This window comes from Dothidotthia symphoricarpi (genome assembly GCF_010015815.1).
Source record: "Dothidotthia symphoricarpi CBS 119687 unplaced genomic scaffold P153scaffold_12, whole genome shotgun sequence".
In the NCBI taxonomy this organism is placed as follows: domain Eukaryota; kingdom Fungi; phylum Ascomycota; class Dothideomycetes; order Pleosporales; family Dothidotthiaceae; genus Dothidotthia; species Dothidotthia symphoricarpi.
Genome location: NW_022985019.1, coordinates 535805 through 553667, shown reverse-complemented (window position 1 = coordinate 553667; position 17863 = coordinate 535805). Strand labels below are relative to the sequence as shown.

General features: G+C 54.7%; 9 protein-coding genes across 9 annotated transcripts; 5 read left to right on the top strand and 4 right to left on the bottom strand.

Moving 5' to 3' along the window:
• Positions 1 to 817: 817 nt before the first annotated feature.
• P153DRAFT_318262 (P-loop containing nucleoside triphosphate hydrolase protein) lies at positions 818 to 2793 on the bottom strand. The gene is made up of 8 exons (XM_033665052.1): positions 2677 to 2793; positions 2598 to 2626; positions 2533 to 2547; positions 2430 to 2454; positions 1946 to 2377; positions 1683 to 1843; positions 1393 to 1594; positions 818 to 1300 (listed from the first exon to the last, which is right to left on the bottom strand). Exons 1-8 carry the CDS (start codon positions 2703 to 2705, stop codon positions 1087 to 1089), a joined length of 1107 nt encoding a protein of 368 aa, XP_033522831.1. The 5' UTR covers positions 2706 to 2793; the 3' UTR covers positions 818 to 1086.
• On the top strand, positions 2722 to 5082 carry P153DRAFT_367579 (uncharacterized protein). Its single transcript, XM_033668307.1, has one exon. It carries the CDS (start codon positions 2980 to 2982, stop codon positions 4600 to 4602), a length of 1623 nt encoding a protein of 540 aa, XP_033522830.1. The 5' UTR covers positions 2722 to 2979; the 3' UTR covers positions 4603 to 5082.
• P153DRAFT_292952 (uncharacterized protein) lies at positions 4968 to 6084 on the bottom strand (the record flags this gene model as incomplete). The annotated part of the gene is made up of 2 exons (XM_033663867.1): positions 4968 to 5754; positions 5816 to 6084. The coding sequence occupies 2 exons, from the start codon at positions 6082 to 6084 to the stop codon at positions 4968 to 4970; spliced, it is 1056 nt and encodes a 351-aa protein (XP_033522829.1).
• A 1095-nt stretch (positions 6085 to 7179) lies between these two features.
• Positions 7180 to 7641, top strand: P153DRAFT_318255 (uncharacterized protein; the record flags this gene model as incomplete). Its single annotated transcript, XM_033665051.1, has 1 exon — positions 7180 to 7641. A coding segment is annotated over exon 1 (420 nt), but the record flags the coding sequence as incomplete, so codon positions are not given.
• Positions 7642 to 8892: 1251 nt separating this feature from the next.
• P153DRAFT_386560 (glycoside hydrolase family 31 protein) lies at positions 8893 to 11400 on the top strand (the record flags this gene model as incomplete). Its single annotated transcript, XM_033670543.1, has 1 exon — positions 8893 to 11400. The coding sequence occupies one exon, from the start codon at positions 8893 to 8895 to the stop codon at positions 11398 to 11400; it is 2508 nt and encodes an 835-aa protein (XP_033522827.1).
• Positions 11401 to 11549: 149 nt separating this feature from the next.
• On the bottom strand, positions 11550 to 12648 carry P153DRAFT_376585 (30S ribosomal protein-like protein S10; the record flags this gene model as incomplete). Its single annotated transcript, XM_033669671.1, has 3 exons — positions 11550 to 12168; positions 12229 to 12393; positions 12452 to 12648. 3 exons carry the CDS (start codon positions 12646 to 12648, stop codon positions 11550 to 11552), a joined length of 981 nt encoding a protein of 326 aa, XP_033522826.1.
• Positions 12649 to 13029: 381 nt separating this feature from the next.
• P153DRAFT_376584 (uncharacterized protein) lies at positions 13030 to 14291 on the top strand (the record flags this gene model as incomplete). The annotated part of the gene is made up of 6 exons (XM_033669670.1): positions 13030 to 13225; positions 13293 to 13374; positions 13449 to 13528; positions 13584 to 13648; positions 13696 to 13898; positions 13970 to 14291. The coding sequence occupies 6 exons, from the start codon at positions 13030 to 13032 to the stop codon at positions 14289 to 14291; spliced, it is 948 nt and encodes a 315-aa protein (XP_033522825.1).
• A 112-nt stretch (positions 14292 to 14403) lies between these two features.
• On the bottom strand, positions 14404 to 15558 carry P153DRAFT_37632 (rRNA-processing protein FCF2). The gene is made up of 2 exons (XM_033669651.1): positions 15132 to 15558; positions 14404 to 14903 (listed from the first exon to the last, which is right to left on the bottom strand). Exons 1-2 carry the CDS (start codon positions 15444 to 15446, stop codon positions 14517 to 14519), a joined length of 702 nt encoding a protein of 233 aa, XP_033522824.1. The 5' UTR covers positions 15447 to 15558; the 3' UTR covers positions 14404 to 14516.
• A 535-nt stretch (positions 15559 to 16093) lies between these two features.
• P153DRAFT_367575 (histone-fold-containing protein) lies at positions 16094 to 17736 on the top strand. Its single transcript, XM_033668306.1, has 5 exons — positions 16094 to 16390; positions 16469 to 16482; positions 16534 to 16590; positions 16641 to 17249; positions 17303 to 17736. Exons 1-5 carry the CDS (start codon positions 16267 to 16269, stop codon positions 17426 to 17428), a joined length of 930 nt encoding a protein of 309 aa, XP_033522823.1. The 5' UTR covers positions 16094 to 16266; the 3' UTR covers positions 17429 to 17736.
• The last annotated feature ends 127 nt before the right edge of the window (positions 17737 to 17863 follow it).

Below are 17863 nucleotides of genomic sequence, written 5' to 3'. Positions count from 1 at the left end.
CCAGCCTCGTAGAGTGTATGCTGCGAAAGTGTTAGCGTCTCATACTTAACTCGCGGAGAACCCGATCGTTCTTGCTTAGATATCAGTCTCGATCATCTCGAATTGGACGCAGCCTTTAACTAGGATAATCTCATCCTCAGGAAGTTATATCATACCAGATGAATGTATATGTTCTCTTGCAAGACCAGTTACCGAACTTCCAACTCCACACTCACAATCGCGTCTCGCTCGCTCCGCTCCTCCCCTTTCGACTATCGCTTCTCCCGCGCGCACAACCAACGACTCTACTAACCTGCGCGTCAGCAATCTCGCCATCTCGATGTTAGACACCACATACCGATTCCCAGGTAACTCGAAACACGGATGCCAGCCTCTCCGCTCACCATCCCCATGTCCATCCACCAGTCCCTCGACCCAATACCACACCGCATACTGCGCTTCTGCGCCCATATCTCGCACGCAGTTCTCCTGCCTCGCGTCAGCGGAAAGGTGGTAGGCGAAAGGCGTACGGGGACGATGTACCACGCGATCATACACTTCGGGGCAAAAGGCTCGCGGGATCAATCCGTTGAGGTCTAGGTCATGGCTGTGTAGCATGTATGGTGTTGCGGCGTGCGATAGTGCGCGCCATGCTGTGGTGAAGAGGATGGTGGTGAGTGTGGGAGGGGCGGTTTCTTGCTCGGGGGATTCGTCGATGGAAGGGAGCCGCGATGAGGGAGTTGGGGGCATTGGAGTGGGTGGATTAGAAGTGGAAGGTATTGGAGGGTTGTTGTCGGGTTCGGGGAGAAAGGAAGGGTTATGTTGTGACTTGGTTGAAGTGCGCTGGCGGGTAAACGACGCTCAGTCAGTGACAGTGAATGCCAGCTTGTTGACGTGTAAATCAGAGATCTAACGTGCTCGTCTCATCTAATGTGGAATCCTGAGCTCTCGCCTGGGATTGCGGTGTATGTGAGACATGTCCCAAGTATCATTCTCATACAAGCTCAAAACTTGAGGTAGCGACCTACTCCAACCCTTTACCCTTCATTGGTATTTTGTTTACTGTCCGTACCTCCCATACTCGGACGCCTCTTCGATCTCAACGTTTTACTTCGCAACGATACTTACCACATCCTCATCCGCGACAGCATGTCCCAGCCCCACTCTCTGCGGCACATGTCTTGCACTCGCACCCCACACCAACGCATACTTGAACGTGTCTTTCAGCGTTCGATGGACCTGATCGCACACATCTTCAATCGTGCTTCCGGTCCTAACAATCAGGGCTTCATCGAACTTGGGATCATCGCCTTTTCTCTTCCTGTAGCGTTTGTCAGCACGAGTTTGGATATCGAAGACCTGGTAGATTCGGGCCTTGATGGCATTAAACGTTAGAGAGATGGAAAAACTTACGTGTAGACACGGATGAGGCGCAATTCCTCCCAGACTCTTTCCACGACATCTTGGATACCGAGATCAAGCTCGCAGGACATAACGACAGTGTGTGGCTCACGAGCGAGTTCGTCCAGATGGGGTAGCCCGATGCTGTCGATTTTGTTGTAGATGTAGAGGCACTTGATATACTTTCGGTGGTCTTTCATGATCACATCAATGACTAGCAAATGATACACATTAGCAAGTGTTTACTGGACAAATCTCAGGGCATAATAGGAAGGAAATAGTTCGAAGGATCAAGCACTCACAGTCATCAACCGTAGCATTCTCGTCGCGGATCAGGACCTCGCAGTTAAGCATTTTGTAGTCTTTCAGGATGTTGTAAAGCATCTTCTCGTCTAGATACTTGGGTGGCGTTTGAAAGTTGATCTTCATACCACCAGCTTTTTTGGGCTTGAGGTAGATGTTCCTAGCTATGCATTAGTCAATGTATTCACATGGTTGCACCCAGTTTGGAAGAAACCAAGCTTCGATGAAAGCGACTGAGAAAAGACAATGAGGATGAACTTACGGTGGTTCCCGATTCAACCGAATCCCTACAGCCTCCAACTCCTGCTCAAGCAACCTCCTCTGCTCCGCCTTCTTCGTCGCATCCAAGATCATGCAGATCAAATCACTCGTCTTTGCTGCAGAAATGACTTGTCGTCCTCTTCCCTTACCCTCCGCAGCACCCTCGATAATACCCGGCAAATCGAGGATCTGGATCTCAGCACCAGCATACTCGAGCACACCGGGGATGGCTGTAAGCGTGGTGAAAGAATAGGCAGCTGCTTCAGATTTGGTTTTTGTGATCCTGGACAAGAAGGTGGATTTTCCAACAGATGGGAAACCAACTAGTGCTACGCGTGCGTCGCCAGACTTGGAGACATCGAAGCCGGTTCCTCCACCACCGCCGGCACCTGGGCCGGGTTCGAGGAGTTGGGCGCGAAGACGGGCAAGTTTGCTGAGACAACGTCAATGATGGGGTCTAGTAGTCATAGTGCATGATCTTGTACCCTTTGAGTAAGCCAAGATGGTATTCTGGATTCCAGCATCAGCACGTGAATGTCATATGCAGCCCAAAGTCCGGATTTTCGAGACGCGATCTGATGTGCGTACCTGTGGCCTTATTCTCTATATCATGTCAGCTCTTGTTTTGCTGCGAGTCTTACTCTAGCACTCACTCTGCGTCCTCCGCATCTCATCCTCAATCCTGGTGGGGTATGAGCGCTTGGCATATCAAAACTTTCGAGGGTTTCTCACTCCTTGATTTTCTCTGTAATGTTCACCATCTTGACGTTTTCGGCACGATTTTCCGTATCGCGAAAGAGAAGGACTAGGGTGAGCGAGTGCTGCTGAATCTTGAAGCCGGAGTTATTGCGATGGAAAAGGTTTGGTGTTGTCGGCTTCGGTTCCGGTCTAGCGCAACGGGGCGTTCCATGCGTCATCAATTAGAGGCGCCACTTTACTGCAGTCATGATTGTTTATGAATAAAACACCCCGAGTACTCCTGCTCATTTCATTTTCATTTCTACAGACCGCGTTGCATCATCCCCTAGAATCATAATGTTCAGTTCAAATGATGGCTCCTGGCCACACTCTCACTACGACCTATTAGCATATTATTACGAAAAACATGCACAACGAATCGCATCTGGCGAGTATAAACCCTTCACCTACCCCTGGGGGGCATTAGGCGCCTTTGGTGTAATCATATACATGCTCATCCCCCACCAAAATAGACCATGGCTTCGAAAATGTCGGTTCTTGGCCTTTGCGTGGATCGCCGGCTTCGCAGCATATTCCATTATATACACAAGAGCTAGGGGAATGGCACCTGGGTTGGGCGTTGGATTACTCAATGCATGGAGTGTTGTGTGGATGAGCGCGATTCTAGTATGCAACGATGCACAGACGGATTTCCAGCGTATTGAGAGGACCGAAGGCGCGTTTGGAAGTGCTCAAGAGAAAGAGAAGGTAAAGACGGACAGGAGTATAGAACAAAACAACCATACGCCTTCGAAGCCTACAACTGAGCAGACGGACTCGGCCAATGCCAGAGGAACACTCGGCCCCCGCCACCGTCATGGCGAGTTTGCATGGCAGTCCTATCCCCTATCCCCCTTCATCGAGCGTCTCGACTTCATTCTCGACATATTCTGCAACTTTCGCGGCGCAGGCTGGAACTGGCGCCCTTCCGCTCTCCCGCCCCCACCAAAATGGTTGCAAGAACAACTCCAGCGAAACTCACCCAACCCGCCAAAGCACTCCTACCGCGTGCACCCAGGGCAAGTGAAAAGCTACTCCACACGCCGCGAGCTCCTAATAGCGAACGCAAAGACAGCCATCACAGGCTACCTAGCCATGGACGCAATCAAGACCTTCGTAATGCATGATCCCTACTTTTGGGGCGTCATGGACCGCGCTCCACCCTCTTACTTCCCTATTTTTATCACATATCACCCAGTGCTAGTCGACACCTACCGTGTCCTGGTCTCCATGCTCGCCGTAAAATTCGCCCTGCAGTCCCTCTTCGCGCTTGCGCCGCTCCTTTTCTCTGGCCTCGTCGGCCCCTCGCTCATCGGCGCCCGTGCAGAACCCTGGATCTATCCCGAAGCCTGGGGTTCGTATGATTCTGTTTTCGAGCGCGGGCTGGCCGGGTGGTGGAGCAGCTGGTGGCACCAAACATTCCGGTTTGCATTCGAGGCCCCAAGCCGCAGGATCATTGAGAAGCTGGGCATGGATCGTAAGAGCCCCGTAGCAAAGGTCTTACAACTGCTGGTCGCGTTTGGACTCAGTGGCGTGCTGCATGCGTGCGGTACATACACTTGCCCCGGCGACACGAAGCCCATGCAACCCTTGGCCTTCTTCTTGCTGCAGGCTGTGGGCATTTTTGCGGAGGTGGGCATTTCGCAAGCTCTGAGGGCTACTGGCGTTCAGCGATACGTGCCGAAGTGGTTGATGCAGGCGTTTACATTCGCGTATGTGCATGTGTGGTTTTACTACACGGCGCATTTGTTGTGCGATGATTTTGCGAGAGGCGGGGTTTGGCTGTTTGAGCCGGTTCCGGTTTCGCTGTTTAGGGGACTGGGGTTTGGCGCTGATGCTAGGGACGGGTGGTGGTGTTGGGGGGATTCTTCGATAGTGAGTTGGTACAGTGGGGGTTGGAGGACTGGTATCGCGTTTTGAGAGGCATAGAAATGACAGTATGACGTGTGCTGCATAGCGGGGCGTCGAGATGTGTTTGGAAGTTTCCATAATCGAGCGATAGACAAAGTAGATGATGTGTTCACAGAAGACATCGATAGACCTCAGACGGTACCAACATCTCACATTATTATTATTCAGTTAATCCAACTCTTTTGCTCCCATGCGCCGTGTTCTAAATGAGGCAATAGCCTGTTTTCCCAAATATCCTCATGCAGCGAGCGAGTCGAAGAATATATACAAATGCAAGCCGTCGAATTGCCAACGTAGTCTCCCAGCAAATGATGTGCTAACCCGCTAACCAACCCCCATTTCATGAAGCGTCATCCCAACATCAATCGGTGTATTCAACGGACCTTCTTAGGCTCGTCAGGCAGGTAGTTGCGGTCGTCCTTGCCTTCGACTTCTACAACCATCTTGTCCACGGCCTCGGCTTGCTTCTTCCACTCGTTCTGGCACATCTTCAACTCCTTCTGGAACAGCTCGTCGTTTGGCTTCCTGTAGCTTCCACCGAGACGATCCCAGAGGGTTGTGAACTGTCCGTAGTTGTAGTTAAAGTACAGATGGTGCATTGTGTGGCAAGCAGCGCCATTAATGATGGGCGAGTTGTGCGCGTATTCGCCGTCGTGGATGAGAACTGTCCAGATATTGACAAACATGAAGAGAACGACATAGGCAAACTTCTGGAGCGGGAAGATAAAGGGGAAAATGTGGTAGGGCAGGCCCTGGGCATAGCCATCCATGGGGTGGAAGGCGTGCGAGGCAAAGGGAGTCGGCATGATCCACTTGTGGTGCGGCTTGTGCAGCGTCTTGTAGACGGACTTGTGGTGTAGTCCGCGGTGGATCCAGTAGACGCAGAAGTCGGTGAAGAAGACAAACAAGGGGAACTGCAGGTAGTTGTACCACGTCCCGGGACCCTCGGCCGTTGTATCATAGAGCTTCGAGTAGCCACGCACTTCGGCCAGGAACCACGGGGCGGTGAAGATGGCCATGATGGGAAAAGCTATGTTGGCCTGCTTCATCTCGAGGCGGACCTGGTTCTTGAGGTACCTGGGGTGGTTGAAGGTGGCTTTGTCGAAGACGAGATAGTAGGATGCAGTCGCGAAGACAAAGTAGACGACAACGCCGAAGAGCCTGCAATTGTCGCGTTAGACAGCTCCGAGAAGGGGGATTGAGGTGAAAGAATGGCGCATACCATGTAATAAGATACAGCGTCAAGAGCTGTCGCTTCCAGTCGTCACGGGGCCATTGGCTCATGTATGCACTCTGGGACGGCTGGACGGAGAAGTACTTGGTTGAGGGCTCGTACTGCCATGTCGCATGGGGGGTGGCGAATCCTGTAGGCTCCTCTTTGACGCTCGAAAAGGTTGCATTGGCGGTGAAGGACGAGGCTGATGCGGGAAGCAATGTCGCATACAGAGAGTCAAATATAAAGGTATCTGCTACCTCGAGGACGATATCCATGTTGGCAGCGTGGGCGTGGACGTGAACGTCAACGTCTGCAGGTACAAGTCGTCTGCTATTCGCAGGGTTTCAGAAAGCTGCAGGTACGAGGGAGATGTCGCGTGGGCGAGGCAGGAACAGAAGCAACTGCAAACAGAAAAGCCCAATGGCAAACAACGACGGAGAACAGCAGCGAGTGTAGCTGTAGGGGCAATTCAGACACGGCGACACCGGCTCCCTTTGAGGAATGCCATTTTGCCGGCGATAAACATTCTAGCGTCCGACGTTCGCGTTCACGCCAGGGGTCCAGTTAAAAAATGAACAGCGCCAATCAATGCTCCCAGAGCTGCCAATCACGTGGACGGCCCAGCAGCTCGGAAATGACAATGCCGCTCAAGCTCACCCCTTATCAGATCATGCTCGGATGCTTCTCGGAAGGCTTCGACGCACAATGATGCCACTTCCCTCCCACTTCCTTTACAAAGAAGCCCGTGTCTCGATTCCGCGCCACATCTTGCAGTCTCATCTCGACACTCCCACCACGCTTGGACGCTTTGTGAGAATCTCTGTCCTCTTTGGGGAGTGTATTACAACATCAGCAGCCGTGTTGCCCGCGTCGTACTCTGCGACATGCCATTCGCCAGTACAGCTCACCATCCTGGCTCTTTCGTCTCCTTCTCCCTTCTCCATCTAGATTCGCTCTCAACACTCTTTGATCACCATATCCAATGCTGTTTGCAACGTCTGTTTATTTCGTAAGAGCGAATTTCCCTCAAGATATGCCGGTTCCAACGCAAACTTCAAATCTTTCATCTCAAGCCATCTTGGTAACCGCATGCTTTTTCAGCACGCCATAACTTTCCTGCTCAAGACAGATACGGTCAACTTTGTTCTGTTGGCTGAAATGCTTTCCCATACTCTTAACACTGTCACCACTAACTGAATGAACGGATATCTATCGTAGTCACCCCAACAGACTGTTGCTTTCACCATGTATTCGAAGTATTCACTTTCACTTCCCCTCTTCAATATGGCGACAGGGAAAGCCCGAAGGTTCTGCTCATTCATGTGACGCCATTCCTGCAGCACCTTGATGCTACAAAGGTTTGTGACAAACTCAGTCTACTCACTCCTTACATCTCGCCCATATCAACCACAATGTCAACTCCAGATCCCAGTTCAGCCACTGCCGCCATATTCAAAGTGGTGTCCGAAGGCATCGCTCGAAACACTCCAGCCAAGCCTTTCCGCTTCCTCGATCTTCCTCCTGAGTTGCGTTGCATGGTGTACGACTGCATCCACATAACTACCACGAAACATGTCCTCACAAAGACCGACGCGGAGTTGCCACCCAACATCTGGCCAAAGTCGGAAGGCAGAGCGAGTTTGCCCATCACCCTCATCCGAAAATCCATTCCCGCTGCGATCCTTGCAACCTGCCGTCTCATCAACCAAGAAGCGACGCCTCTCCTAGCACCCAGGCTGGAAGAGCTGCAAAGAGAGCCGCTGCGATTCTTTGTGGACTTCGCTGCTGCGACCGCGCTCACCCATATGGACAGTCCTCTGAGAGCCTGCTTTCCGGAACTTTCGTACTGCCGGCCCACCGTATCAGCGGCAAACAACGCAGTCAGAATCTTCAGCGCTCGCAGCAGGAAGTTCTTGAGACACACAGTGCATGAGGCGCGGTTCGGACCACTGAGCGCGACTAACCATGTCGACGTCGAGTTCATCTTCTCTTGGGCCAATGATGAAGCTCCACACATTCGTGATGAGCGGGCAGCTTGCATGGGCATCTGCGAGGTTAGTGTCGAGTGTAGGCTCGCAACTATTGTTGTGTATCAAGATTGGTTGATATCGCACTCTTACTGGCGAGTCTTGGAGACTCTCGAGAGGACTCTGCAGGCTGCTGTTTCGAGATATCAGCTGCCTCACTTCCCTAGCATTCAGCATACACGGCCATATGTTGGTATTGTGAAGCTTGACCCGGCGGCTTGGATAGAGCATATGCATAGATTGAACGACAACTAGACTGATAATCTGAGGACTTCTTCTCTAGCTCAGTAAGTCATGTTGCATCTCTTCGCTGACTGACTGTCGAGAGAGGAAGGTGTTATCGAATGAGTAGGTCACGGGCTATCGGGCGGGTTGACTGGAGTGCAATACTGGAGTCAGTCATACATTGGGGAGGGTATCTGAGAGTCTGGTGGTTACTCAACTTGTCATCGAGACGCTTGTAATATGTATTGCAGTCTCGTGTTGGCTGAGAAGAATTGGGATCTCCCCTCACGAGTCGGCGCTGACGAGCACAATGCATCAAGAGAGCACCCTCAGAAGAGGTAATTCATCCTTTGAGTTTGAAAATCGATAATTTTGGTATACAGATCAATACAAATTACATAGTTCATAACCCAATGTAGTCTCCATGTTAGCGTGACGTTGACCCAAAAAACAAACCAAAGACGCTCTCTGTGTGGTACAGCCTAGAAATCTCCGGCGCGCGCCCAAATGATGGCGTCGCGTGGCCACACTAGACCTTCCCCTTCCGTGACACCATCAAGACAGCATGTTTTTCCCCAGTGGTTCACTAGCACCCGCCATCTGTCATCGGCAGGACTGCGGACTCTTGGTTGTCGTCTGACACGTCGCGTGTAAGAACCGAGGTCACGAGCACCCGCCATGGATGCTTAGGACCATGTCCAAGCTCGCATATCCCCCCCCCAGACGGACATCGGTATATGTAACGATCATGGACGCGCCATTCCCCGTGCCTCGCAATATCGCGGCCTTGAACAAGAAGAAGAAGAGAATACTCGTGTTCAGTAGAGAACCATGGCGAAGCCGGCGAGATATGAGTTTAAAACGCGCCCGGTCGCTCACACCGACGCCATTGTCGCGGGCGACAAGTACCGCTTCACCATCCTGACAGACGGCCTGCTGCGCTTCGAGTGGGCCGAGGACGGCGTCTTCGAGGACCGCGCCTCTACTTTCGCTATCAATCGCAAGCTCGCTGTTCCCGACTTTTACGTCTGGGACCGCGGCCAGGGCATCGAGATTGTGACCAAGCGCTTCCACGTCGTGTACGATAAGAAGAAGTTCAGCGCAGAGGGCTTCAGGATCACGCTCAAGGGCGCTGTGACGGGGTCGTGGTCGTACGCACAGAAGGTGTCGAATCTGGGCGGGACGACGCGGACGCTTGATGGCGTGAACGGGCGGGCAAACGTGGGACCGGGTGTCCTGTCAAGAGAGGGCATTGCCGTGCTGGACGACTCCAAGTCCATGCTGTTTGAGAAGAACGGCTGGATCGCGGGACGCAGTGGTGGCGAGAGGAGTGACGAGTACATCTTCATGTATGGTCGCGACTACCGCGAAGCTATCCGGGCGTACTACGCGGTGTCGGGCAGCCAGCCACTCCTCCCGCGCTATGCAATGGGCAACTGGTGGAGCCGCTACCATGCGTACGACGAGAAAGAGTACCTGGAGCTTCACGATCACTTTGAGAAGGACGATGTGCCTATGAATGTGGCCGTCGTCGATATGGACTGGCATCTCGTCTGGGATCTGCCCGACAACATCAACGGCTGGACCGGATACACGTGGAACAAGAAACTCTTCCCCGACCCGGATGCGTTTATGAAGAAGCTGCACGATCGCGGGATGAAGTTGACGCTCAACCTGCACCCGGCAGACGGCATCAGACACCACGAGGACCAGTACGCAGAGGTGGCGAAATACATGGGCGTGGACCCGAAGTCGCAGCAGGCGATCCCGTTCGACTGCACGGACAAGAAGTTCATGGATGCGTACTTTGACGTGGTGCACCACCAGCACGAGGAGCGCGGCGTGGACTTTTGGTGGGTCGACTGGCAGCAAGGGAACCAGTCGAAGATTCCCGGCGTGGACCCCCTCTGGGTGCTCAACCACTTCCACTTCCTCGACAGCGGGCGCGGCCAGCAAAGACCGCTGATCTTGTCGCGCTTTGGCGGGCCCGGCGCGCAGCGGTACCAGATTGGCTTCTCGGGAGACGCCATCATCACGTGGGACTCGCTGCATTTCCAGCCAGAGTTCACGGCGACGGCGTCGAACATCGGGTATGGCTGGTGGAGCAACGATATCGGGGGGCATACACATGGCTACAAGGACGACGAGCTGTACACGCGCTGGGTGCAGCTGGGCTGCTACTCGCCCATCCTGCGCCTGCACTCGGACAACAACCCCTTCAACACCAGAGAACCATGGCGCTTCACCGAAGAAGCTCGCCTCATCGTGGAAGACACACTGCGCTTCCGCCACCGCCTGATCCCGTACCTGTACACGATGAACGCGCGCTCGGCGTCCGACGACGAACCCCTAATCCAGCCAATGTACTGGGACCACCCGGAAGTCGACGAAGCCTACACCGTGCCCAACCAATTCCGCTTCGGCAGCGAGCTCATCGTCGCGCCCATCACCCAGCCCCGCGACCAAACCACGCACCTCGGCGCGACAAAGGCCTGGCTGCCCGCCGGCCGCTACGTCGACATCTTCACGGGTATCGTGTATAACCGCAAGGGCGAGCTGCGCATCCACCGACCACTAGATCTCGTCCCCGTCCTCGCACCCGAGGGCGCCATCGTCCCGCTCGACGGCGCGTGGCGCCCCAAGAGCGGCTCCCCCAACCCCGAGAGTCTGGAGATCCTGCTCGTCGTCGGCGCAGACGGGTCCTTCACGCCGATCGAAGACAATGGCACAGGGACATCCGTCGACGACGGCGGCTTCCACATGATCTGCGACGACGACGCGGAGAGCGCCTCATCCGACGAAACAGTCCGCTTCAGCTATACCCCCATCGTGTACAAGCAGACCACCGGCGTTCTGAAAATCGGCCCCACCGCCCCAACAGACCCGTCCATCCCGTCCTCCCGCACCTGGAAGATCCGCCTCGTCGCGCACACGCCGCGCGCCGACACGCAAATCCGGTGCATCACGACGTCGCCGTCGACGAAGCGCCACGCCAAGCCGCTGCCGTTCAGCACCGCGCGCGACGCGACGGGCACGCTCGTCACGCTCGGCCCCGTGCCCGCGGACCATACGTGCATTCTGGAGTTTGGCGCGGCGCCGCAGCTCGACGTCGTGGACCCGAATGTGCGCATCTGGGAGGTTATCGACAGGGCGTGGATCGATATGGATCGCAAGTGGGATGTGTGGAATTGCGTGAATAACGGCGAGCCGGTGCTGAATAAGGTGCGGGCGCTGCAGAATAGGGGGTTGAAGGCTGAGCTGCTGGATGCGTTGTTGGAGTTGCTGCTTGCGGATGAGCGGTATGGGGGGAAGGATGTTGATGATGTTGATTTTGAGTGATTGGGGGATGATTTTGTTGTTGTTGTTGGATATGAATTTACGAAGGTACTGTGGTGTGGATGATTTTTCTCTCCAACGCCTAGCCAGATATGCACTCCCGTCCCAAACACACCATACCATATCATACAAGCAAAACGCAATCCATTGCTTCACGGCCTCAACTCAATCCCACTCTCATTCCCCTCCATAACCTCCTTAAACGACTTCCCGCCCAGAATCTCCTCCACCTTATCCAGCACAGGGCCCTCCCGCCTCCTACTCCAATCGCCCTCCTTAACCTCATACCCCGCCCTCGTCGCAGCCTCCAAGCCCTCATACTCCCAGATATTCGCCTTCATACCCACGCCATGGTACTGATGTTTTGCCAAAAACGCCAGCCACGCCTTGACCACATCCGGATGGCCGTCCTGGATCTGCACCAGCCGGCGCATCGTCACCCGCTCAAAGTTCTCCTGCGACTTCTTGAAGATGAAATTCGAGCGCGGCACGGTCCAGCGCTCGGTGATGCGTGGGAGTGGGATGGGCCCCCGTGCGCATAGCCCCATGTAGTAGGCGGCGCGCACGGCGAAGTCGGCGAATAGCAGGAGGTTGCGGATCGAGTAGGTGCGCAGCTGGAGGTCGCAGACGGGCACGCCGTATTGCGGGGTGCGGCGTAGGGGGCGCAGGTGCACGGCTTGCACGTTGATGGGGGTGCGGAGGGCGTCGAGGGTTTTTTGGGATTTGTCGTCGAGGGGTGGGGTGTCGGTGGGGAGCGTGATGCCGCGTTCTCTGTGGCGGGTGTGGTTAGAAAGCTACGAGTGAGAGAAGGCAGGATAGGGAGAGACGCACTTTGCCAGCTTAATGGGCTCGACGCCAGCGCGCTTGTACATGTGCAGCAGGGTGAGGTGGTCGGGCGTCTTCTGGAGGTCCTTCCAGCGCTGCTGGGCCTCCTCGCGCGTCTTAGGCTCCCACTGCGCGAAGCGCTCGTCGGCCTTTTGCTGGCTGTTCCAGAGCCTGCCGGCGTGTTAGCATTGATCCACCATCATCCTCAGATCCCCCAGGGCTTGCCTACGCCTTGTACTGCTTGGGGTCGATCCCCATATCCGTCAGCCTCGCGTCCAGATCCATGCTCCCATCCTCGACATCCGCCTTCAGCCCGTCCATGAGCTTGCCCTCCCCCGCCTCATCCTCCTCGCCGGCCTTGTCGCTCCTCGGGCGCGAGAAAGCCTGCGTGTGCGGCCGTGGGGCATGTACAATCTGTCTCCGCATTAGCACACACCTTCACCTCACTCCCAATGGAACAGATCCGCGCACCTTTGCCCTCTTAACCGGCCCCAGAAACGAGCGCATACATCGTGGTGCCGCCATGACTGCTAGTCCTACCGTTTCGCCCGCTCGCAGCCACCACTCCATTCGAACATATCGCGAAAACCAAATCCGCGCTAGCCTCACCCCCGCCTCACCGCCCGGGCAGAACCACCACACATGCATGCATGGGGGGCATCGGAGTCGACCGCACCTTCCGCAGCCGTCGCTAGATTAGGGAAAAAAGAAGTGTCACAAGGACGATTTACTCGTTCTGCTAAATTGTATAAAAAGATCGTCTTTGTTGGGCTTGTCACGCACAACATACATACGGATACATTCGAAATGGCTGCTCCCAACGCTTACATTAGAGCCACCGAGACGGCGCAGTATGTGCGCTCCCAGCTGCCCGAGGCTTTACAGCACCCAAAAGTTGCCATTGTGTGCGGCTCGGGACTGGGTGGTTTGGCTGATACTATCGAACCGGAGCCCAAAGTTGAGCTGTCTTATGCCACTATTCCCAACTTTCCCCAAGCCACTGGTGAGTGAGGGCACGTGTTTAACAGGCACATTTATAGATGAGGAGGTATACTGATCCAAGACTACAGTTCTGGGCCATGCGAGCAAGTTTGTCTTTGGGCAGATTGGGGAGCACAAGACGCCCGTGGCTCTTCTGGTCGGACGCGCACAGTCAGTTCACTCATCCTCACAGACTACCATGTTGGGGTCAGTGATGTACATGTTTGTGATATTGATGACTACAGTTTCTACGAGGGCCACGATATGGATGTTGTCACATTTGCTGCTCGTGTGTGCAAACTCCTGGGCGTAGAGACCATTGTTGGTATGTGAACCGCACTCGATGGCCGGTCAGACAACCCCTCTAACCTTCCCACTAGTCACCAACGCCGCTGGTGGACTGAACCAAACCTACAGTGTCGGCGACATTGTGTGCTTGAATGACGTGCGTTGACTGTCTACCGAAATTCCACTCTTATTGACACCCCGCAGCACCTCAACATCGCTGGTCTGGTCGGCGTACACCCCCTGCGTGGACCCAACCTTGACGACTTTGGCACACGCTTCCCCCCGCTATCAGATGCATACGACCTCGACCTGAGGAGGCGGACGCACAAGGCCTGGGCGAAACTAGGACTCGACCAAGGAAAGAGGAAGTTGCACGAGGGTGTGTACGCGTTTGTTGGAGGACCAACGTAAGTCGCTGATCCCATCTCTATTCATCTGCCTCGACTATTTTCAACTACTAAACGCTAACTCTTCCAAGCTACGAGACCCGAGCCGAATGTCGAATGCTCAGTATGCTGGGAGCCGATGTGGTAGGAATGTCGACTGTTCCAGAGATCATCGTTGCCCGACACGCTGGGATGCGTGTCCTCGCCTTCAGCTTGGTGACAAACTCGGCCGTTCTCGAAGCCGGCTCCTGGGGGAACGATCCCGAGATTCAGGCAATGAGCAGGTCAGAATTGGCAGATCACCTGAACAAGGGCAAGGCAAACCACGAAGAGGTGCTGGAGGCAGGACGTGAGGCTGCCAAAGATATGCAGGCACTGGTAAAGCAAATACTGTCAGACCTGTACGAGGACTAAGTCGTCTCGATGCATGCAGAACCGTAGCAAGGCAAACAGATACCCAAACATATGCTTGTCCTGGCGTGCTGACACCGGGTCGAGGACTGATCAACTGGTTGTGTTGAGCTATCGATCTGGAGGTGCATTCTGGCGCCAGGTTGCGAGACCAAATCGCTGCACAAAGATGATGATGTGCAAGCTTGGTATATTGACACAATATACACCAGCCTCAAAGCGCACCGATCAAGGTTTGGTGACCTTGCCCTTGTTTCGCTTCGCCTGGAGTGCCTTGTAGAAAGCCTTTTTACCGCTGGCTTTTGTGCTCGAAATGTCTTCGTATTTGCGCTTGAAGCGACCAGAGTCCTGTTCCTGGGAGATGACCTCTTCCAAAAGTGTCTGTTTGCGATCCTTGTTCTTCAGACGGCTGCTGTAAAACTCGGTAGGACCCTCGACGATGACACCCATCTGCGAGAAAGCTGGTACATCGTTTTTGGAGTTGTCCTTCTTGTAGTGGCGCTTGGGGTCGAGGACGTTCCTCATCTTCAGCAGCTGCAAGTCGCGTCGCAGCTCCGGGGTGAGGTCAGTCTTGGGCATGTTGAACCATTCGGCTCCAGCAGTGGCTTTACTCTCCTGTTGATTGTCAGCCTCTGGAAACAAAGGGCAAATCAAAGTCCAATAGCTAAGCGAGTGTTGTGCCTCAGTGTAACTATGAATAAAAAAGCATCAATGATGCAGGAAGGCACCCAAGACGGGGCCCGAGTCTGCTTCAGGGAAAAATTGGGATAATTATCATCACAGGCGGGAGACCAGCCATGCATTCGAGAATGATAGCAGGGTCGTAGTGCTGGGGGTACGTACCTCTTTCCTCTGCTTCTTGATCTGAAGCGGGTCTTCGATCTTCTTGATACCATTAGCAAGGGCCTGCTGCTTTTTGTCGATAAGCTTTGAATGATCCAAGCGGGTGATGTTCCCCTCGGTCTTCTCGTGAGTATCGGCAACGTGACCCGGCCTCAGCTTCGGGAGCTTGAACGGCGCATCTGGAGCCGGTTGCGAAGTGGCCTTTGCGCGCATGCGCTGCGCAGCCTCGTTGAGCAGCCCCCGAATCTGCTCGTCTGACAACTCGTCATCGGTGTCATCCTCGAGGAGAGGTTGGTGCGCTGGCAACAGCTCCATGTTGGCGTGGAGTGGAAAATTTCAGAGATCGAACTTTTTGACAAGGCCGGCACGGGCACGAGCCACACCGGGAGAACTAACAACCGTCCCGAGCCACGTCGTCAAGCAACTTGCAAGCTGAGGTGCATCCGCTTCATTTTGCAGCGCCAGCTCGGTATTTTCGAAACATATGATGTACTCGCGCATGATCCGGCGCTATTCGGGCCTCCAGAGACTGACAACGCACTATGACATGAGTGCTCCTGTTGAGAGTCGGCGGCCCATGTGTAGCGTTTGGTCCAATCGCAACGCTTCCCGCTTGCTACTTCGGCTTCTTGGATGCTTCAGTATGCTGCATACCGGCTTCTGGGTGCTGTTTCTCGGTGTGAAGTGTGCTACCCCCCATGTTCGCGGCATAACAAGATGAGATGTGATGACATGCTGCATCGTGACGACGCTGCCAATTGATTGGAAAAGCTCGACTGCGAAAGAGACTGTGCGCGACATGCAGATCGGTGCGCATATAAACATAGCAGGCTGGGAGGTTAAACGTTAAACTCACACTCCACCTGAGCTCTGGTTCCATTAGCGCACGCCCGCGAGTCAACGCCCTCTGTCCCCGCTTAAACAGCTTGCCCCGGCCACTCAAACCAACCTTTGACGCAACCACGACAGCCAGCTCCCATCTCACGAACACGGCCACGACACTTTCCCTCGCAATCATTGGGCGCAGCGCATATCTCCGAATTCGAAGCGACACATTGGCTGTGCTCTGCCATCCGACAATCCTCGAGTAGACGCGACCCCTGCCACGGCGTAACGTTTGCGCGACCACGCCGCCATGGATCAAGTCAACCTTCCTCACGGCCAGCAACGCAATCGCCAGGCCCCTGCTGCTCCGCGTCGATACGACGGGCAAGCTGGTAACCCTCTTTACAGCGAGAAGGAGCACGGCGGTCATTATGGTATGTTCACGCGCCAGGCCTGATGATCAAGCCTTGTTGTCGCATTCGTAATTACAAAGCTAACTCTCACTCCACCAGGCGCTGCAGCTTCAGTATGTCTCGTTTTGCGCTCCTTCACATGCTGCAACTGATGTCTGATCCAGATTGCCGCGCAAGGCCATGCGCCTGACCCACAGCTGTTCACCGGCTCGTGGGGGAATGTATGACACACGCGTCGCTGAGGTCTACGTGAAATGCTGACAGGCTCCAGGTAAATCAAGGTCTCACGGGCAACTATCGCGACATCCTTAACACGTATTGGCAGCAACAAGTCACGAAACTCGAGACGGACGACCATGACTACAAGATCCACCAACTCCCGCTTGCTCGTATCAAGAAGGTGATGAAGGCAGACCCTGAAGTTAAGATGATCTCGGCTGAAGCACCCATCCTGTTTGCGAAAGGATGCGACATATTCATCACAGAGCTCACGATGCGCGCCTGGATCCACGCCGAGGAAAACAAGCGACGTACTCTCCAGCGCTCCGACATTGCCTCGGCGCTGTCCAAGTCTGACATGTTCGACTTTCTGATCGACATCGTCCCCCGCGAAGAAGCGCACCCTCACAAGAGGAGCGCAGGCAATGCAGCAGTTCAGTCGTCCGCGGCAGTTCCTCCCGGTGGCATGCCTCCATCCGTGCATGCGCAACATCAAATGCCTCCTCCAGATTACGGTATGGGCCAGCATATGACGCAGCAAGAAGACTTCCGACAGCCCGGCATGTATGCGCCTCCCGTGCAGAGCGACCCAGGCCCATACGCGCAACAGCAGATGTTCGATCCTGCCGTCTACGGAGCATACCCAATGGCTCAACAGCCGGTCCGTCATGTTTCTCTCCGCTGACTGAAGACGTTTTGGCTGACTTTGCGCAGCAGATGTACCCTGTCGGTCAACGAGGGCCTGATCATACTGGCGCCGGTGATCCGAATCAAGGCTACCGGCACGACACTGAAGCAGACGCTGATGCGGAAGGCGAGCGGGAAGACTTTGGCCCATGATCTCAGCTGATCGGACATGGACAAGCGGGCGAACGCTATACTACATCGTTTGCAACGGTTAAGGGGAGTCACTCATGACGGGTGTTTGCCGAGGTGAAGTACTCGGGGCTGTTCTTTAGGTTGTGTTCGGTGGGCGTTTTGGTTACGGTTGTAGGTGTAGGCTCAGGACGAGCTGCCTGCAGGGCTACGGCTACGGTGTTTGGGTCAGCGGGTGCGGCCGCGGAATAGTTGAACGGATGCGCGGCGTCATCGGGTATATAGCAATCAAGCAGCAACTTGACACGCCCATTGCCTTGGTCCTGTTTCACACGATGGGTTCTGAAGCTTGGGTGACGTTCCCCACAAACCGCTGTCCGATCCATTCCGACCCTCTAGACAGGGATGGATCCCCGACTGTGGAGCACCGAGGCTGTCCGGGCAGCTGTCATCGTCATA

Coding starts and splice junctions, on each gene's coding strand:
- P153DRAFT_367575 (XM_033668306.1), top strand. CDS start 16,267: ATGGATCAAGTCAACCTTCCTCACGGCCAGCAACGCAATCGCCAGGCC. Junction 16,591..16,640: donor TCACCGGCTCGTGGGGGAAT/GTATGACACACG, acceptor GACAGGCTCCAG/GTAAATCAAGGTCTCACGGG. Junction 17,250..17,302: donor ACCCAATGGCTCAACAGCCG/GTCCGTCATGTT, acceptor GACTTTGCGCAG/CAGATGTACCCTGTCGGTCA.
- P153DRAFT_318262 (XM_033665052.1), bottom strand. CDS start 2,705: ATGGTGAACATTACAGAGAAAATCAAGGA. Junction 1,844..1,945: donor CGGTTGAATCGGGAACCACC/GTAAGTTCATCC, acceptor ATGCATAGCTAG/GAACATCTACCTCAAGCCCA. Junction 1,595..1,682: donor GAATGCTACGGTTGATGACT/GTGAGTGCTTGA, acceptor ATCATTTGCTAG/TCATTGATGTGATCATGAAA.
- P153DRAFT_367579 (XM_033668307.1), top strand. CDS start 2,980: ATGTTCAGTTCAAATGATGGCTCCTGGCCACACTCTCACTACGACCTA.
- P153DRAFT_37632 (XM_033669651.1), bottom strand. CDS start 15,446: ATGGAGCTGTTGCCAGCGCACCAACCTCTCCTCGAGGATGACACCGAT. Junction 14,904..15,131: donor TCAAGAAGCAGAGGAAAGAG/GTACGTACCCCC, acceptor GACAATCAACAG/GAGAGTAAAGCCACTGCTGG.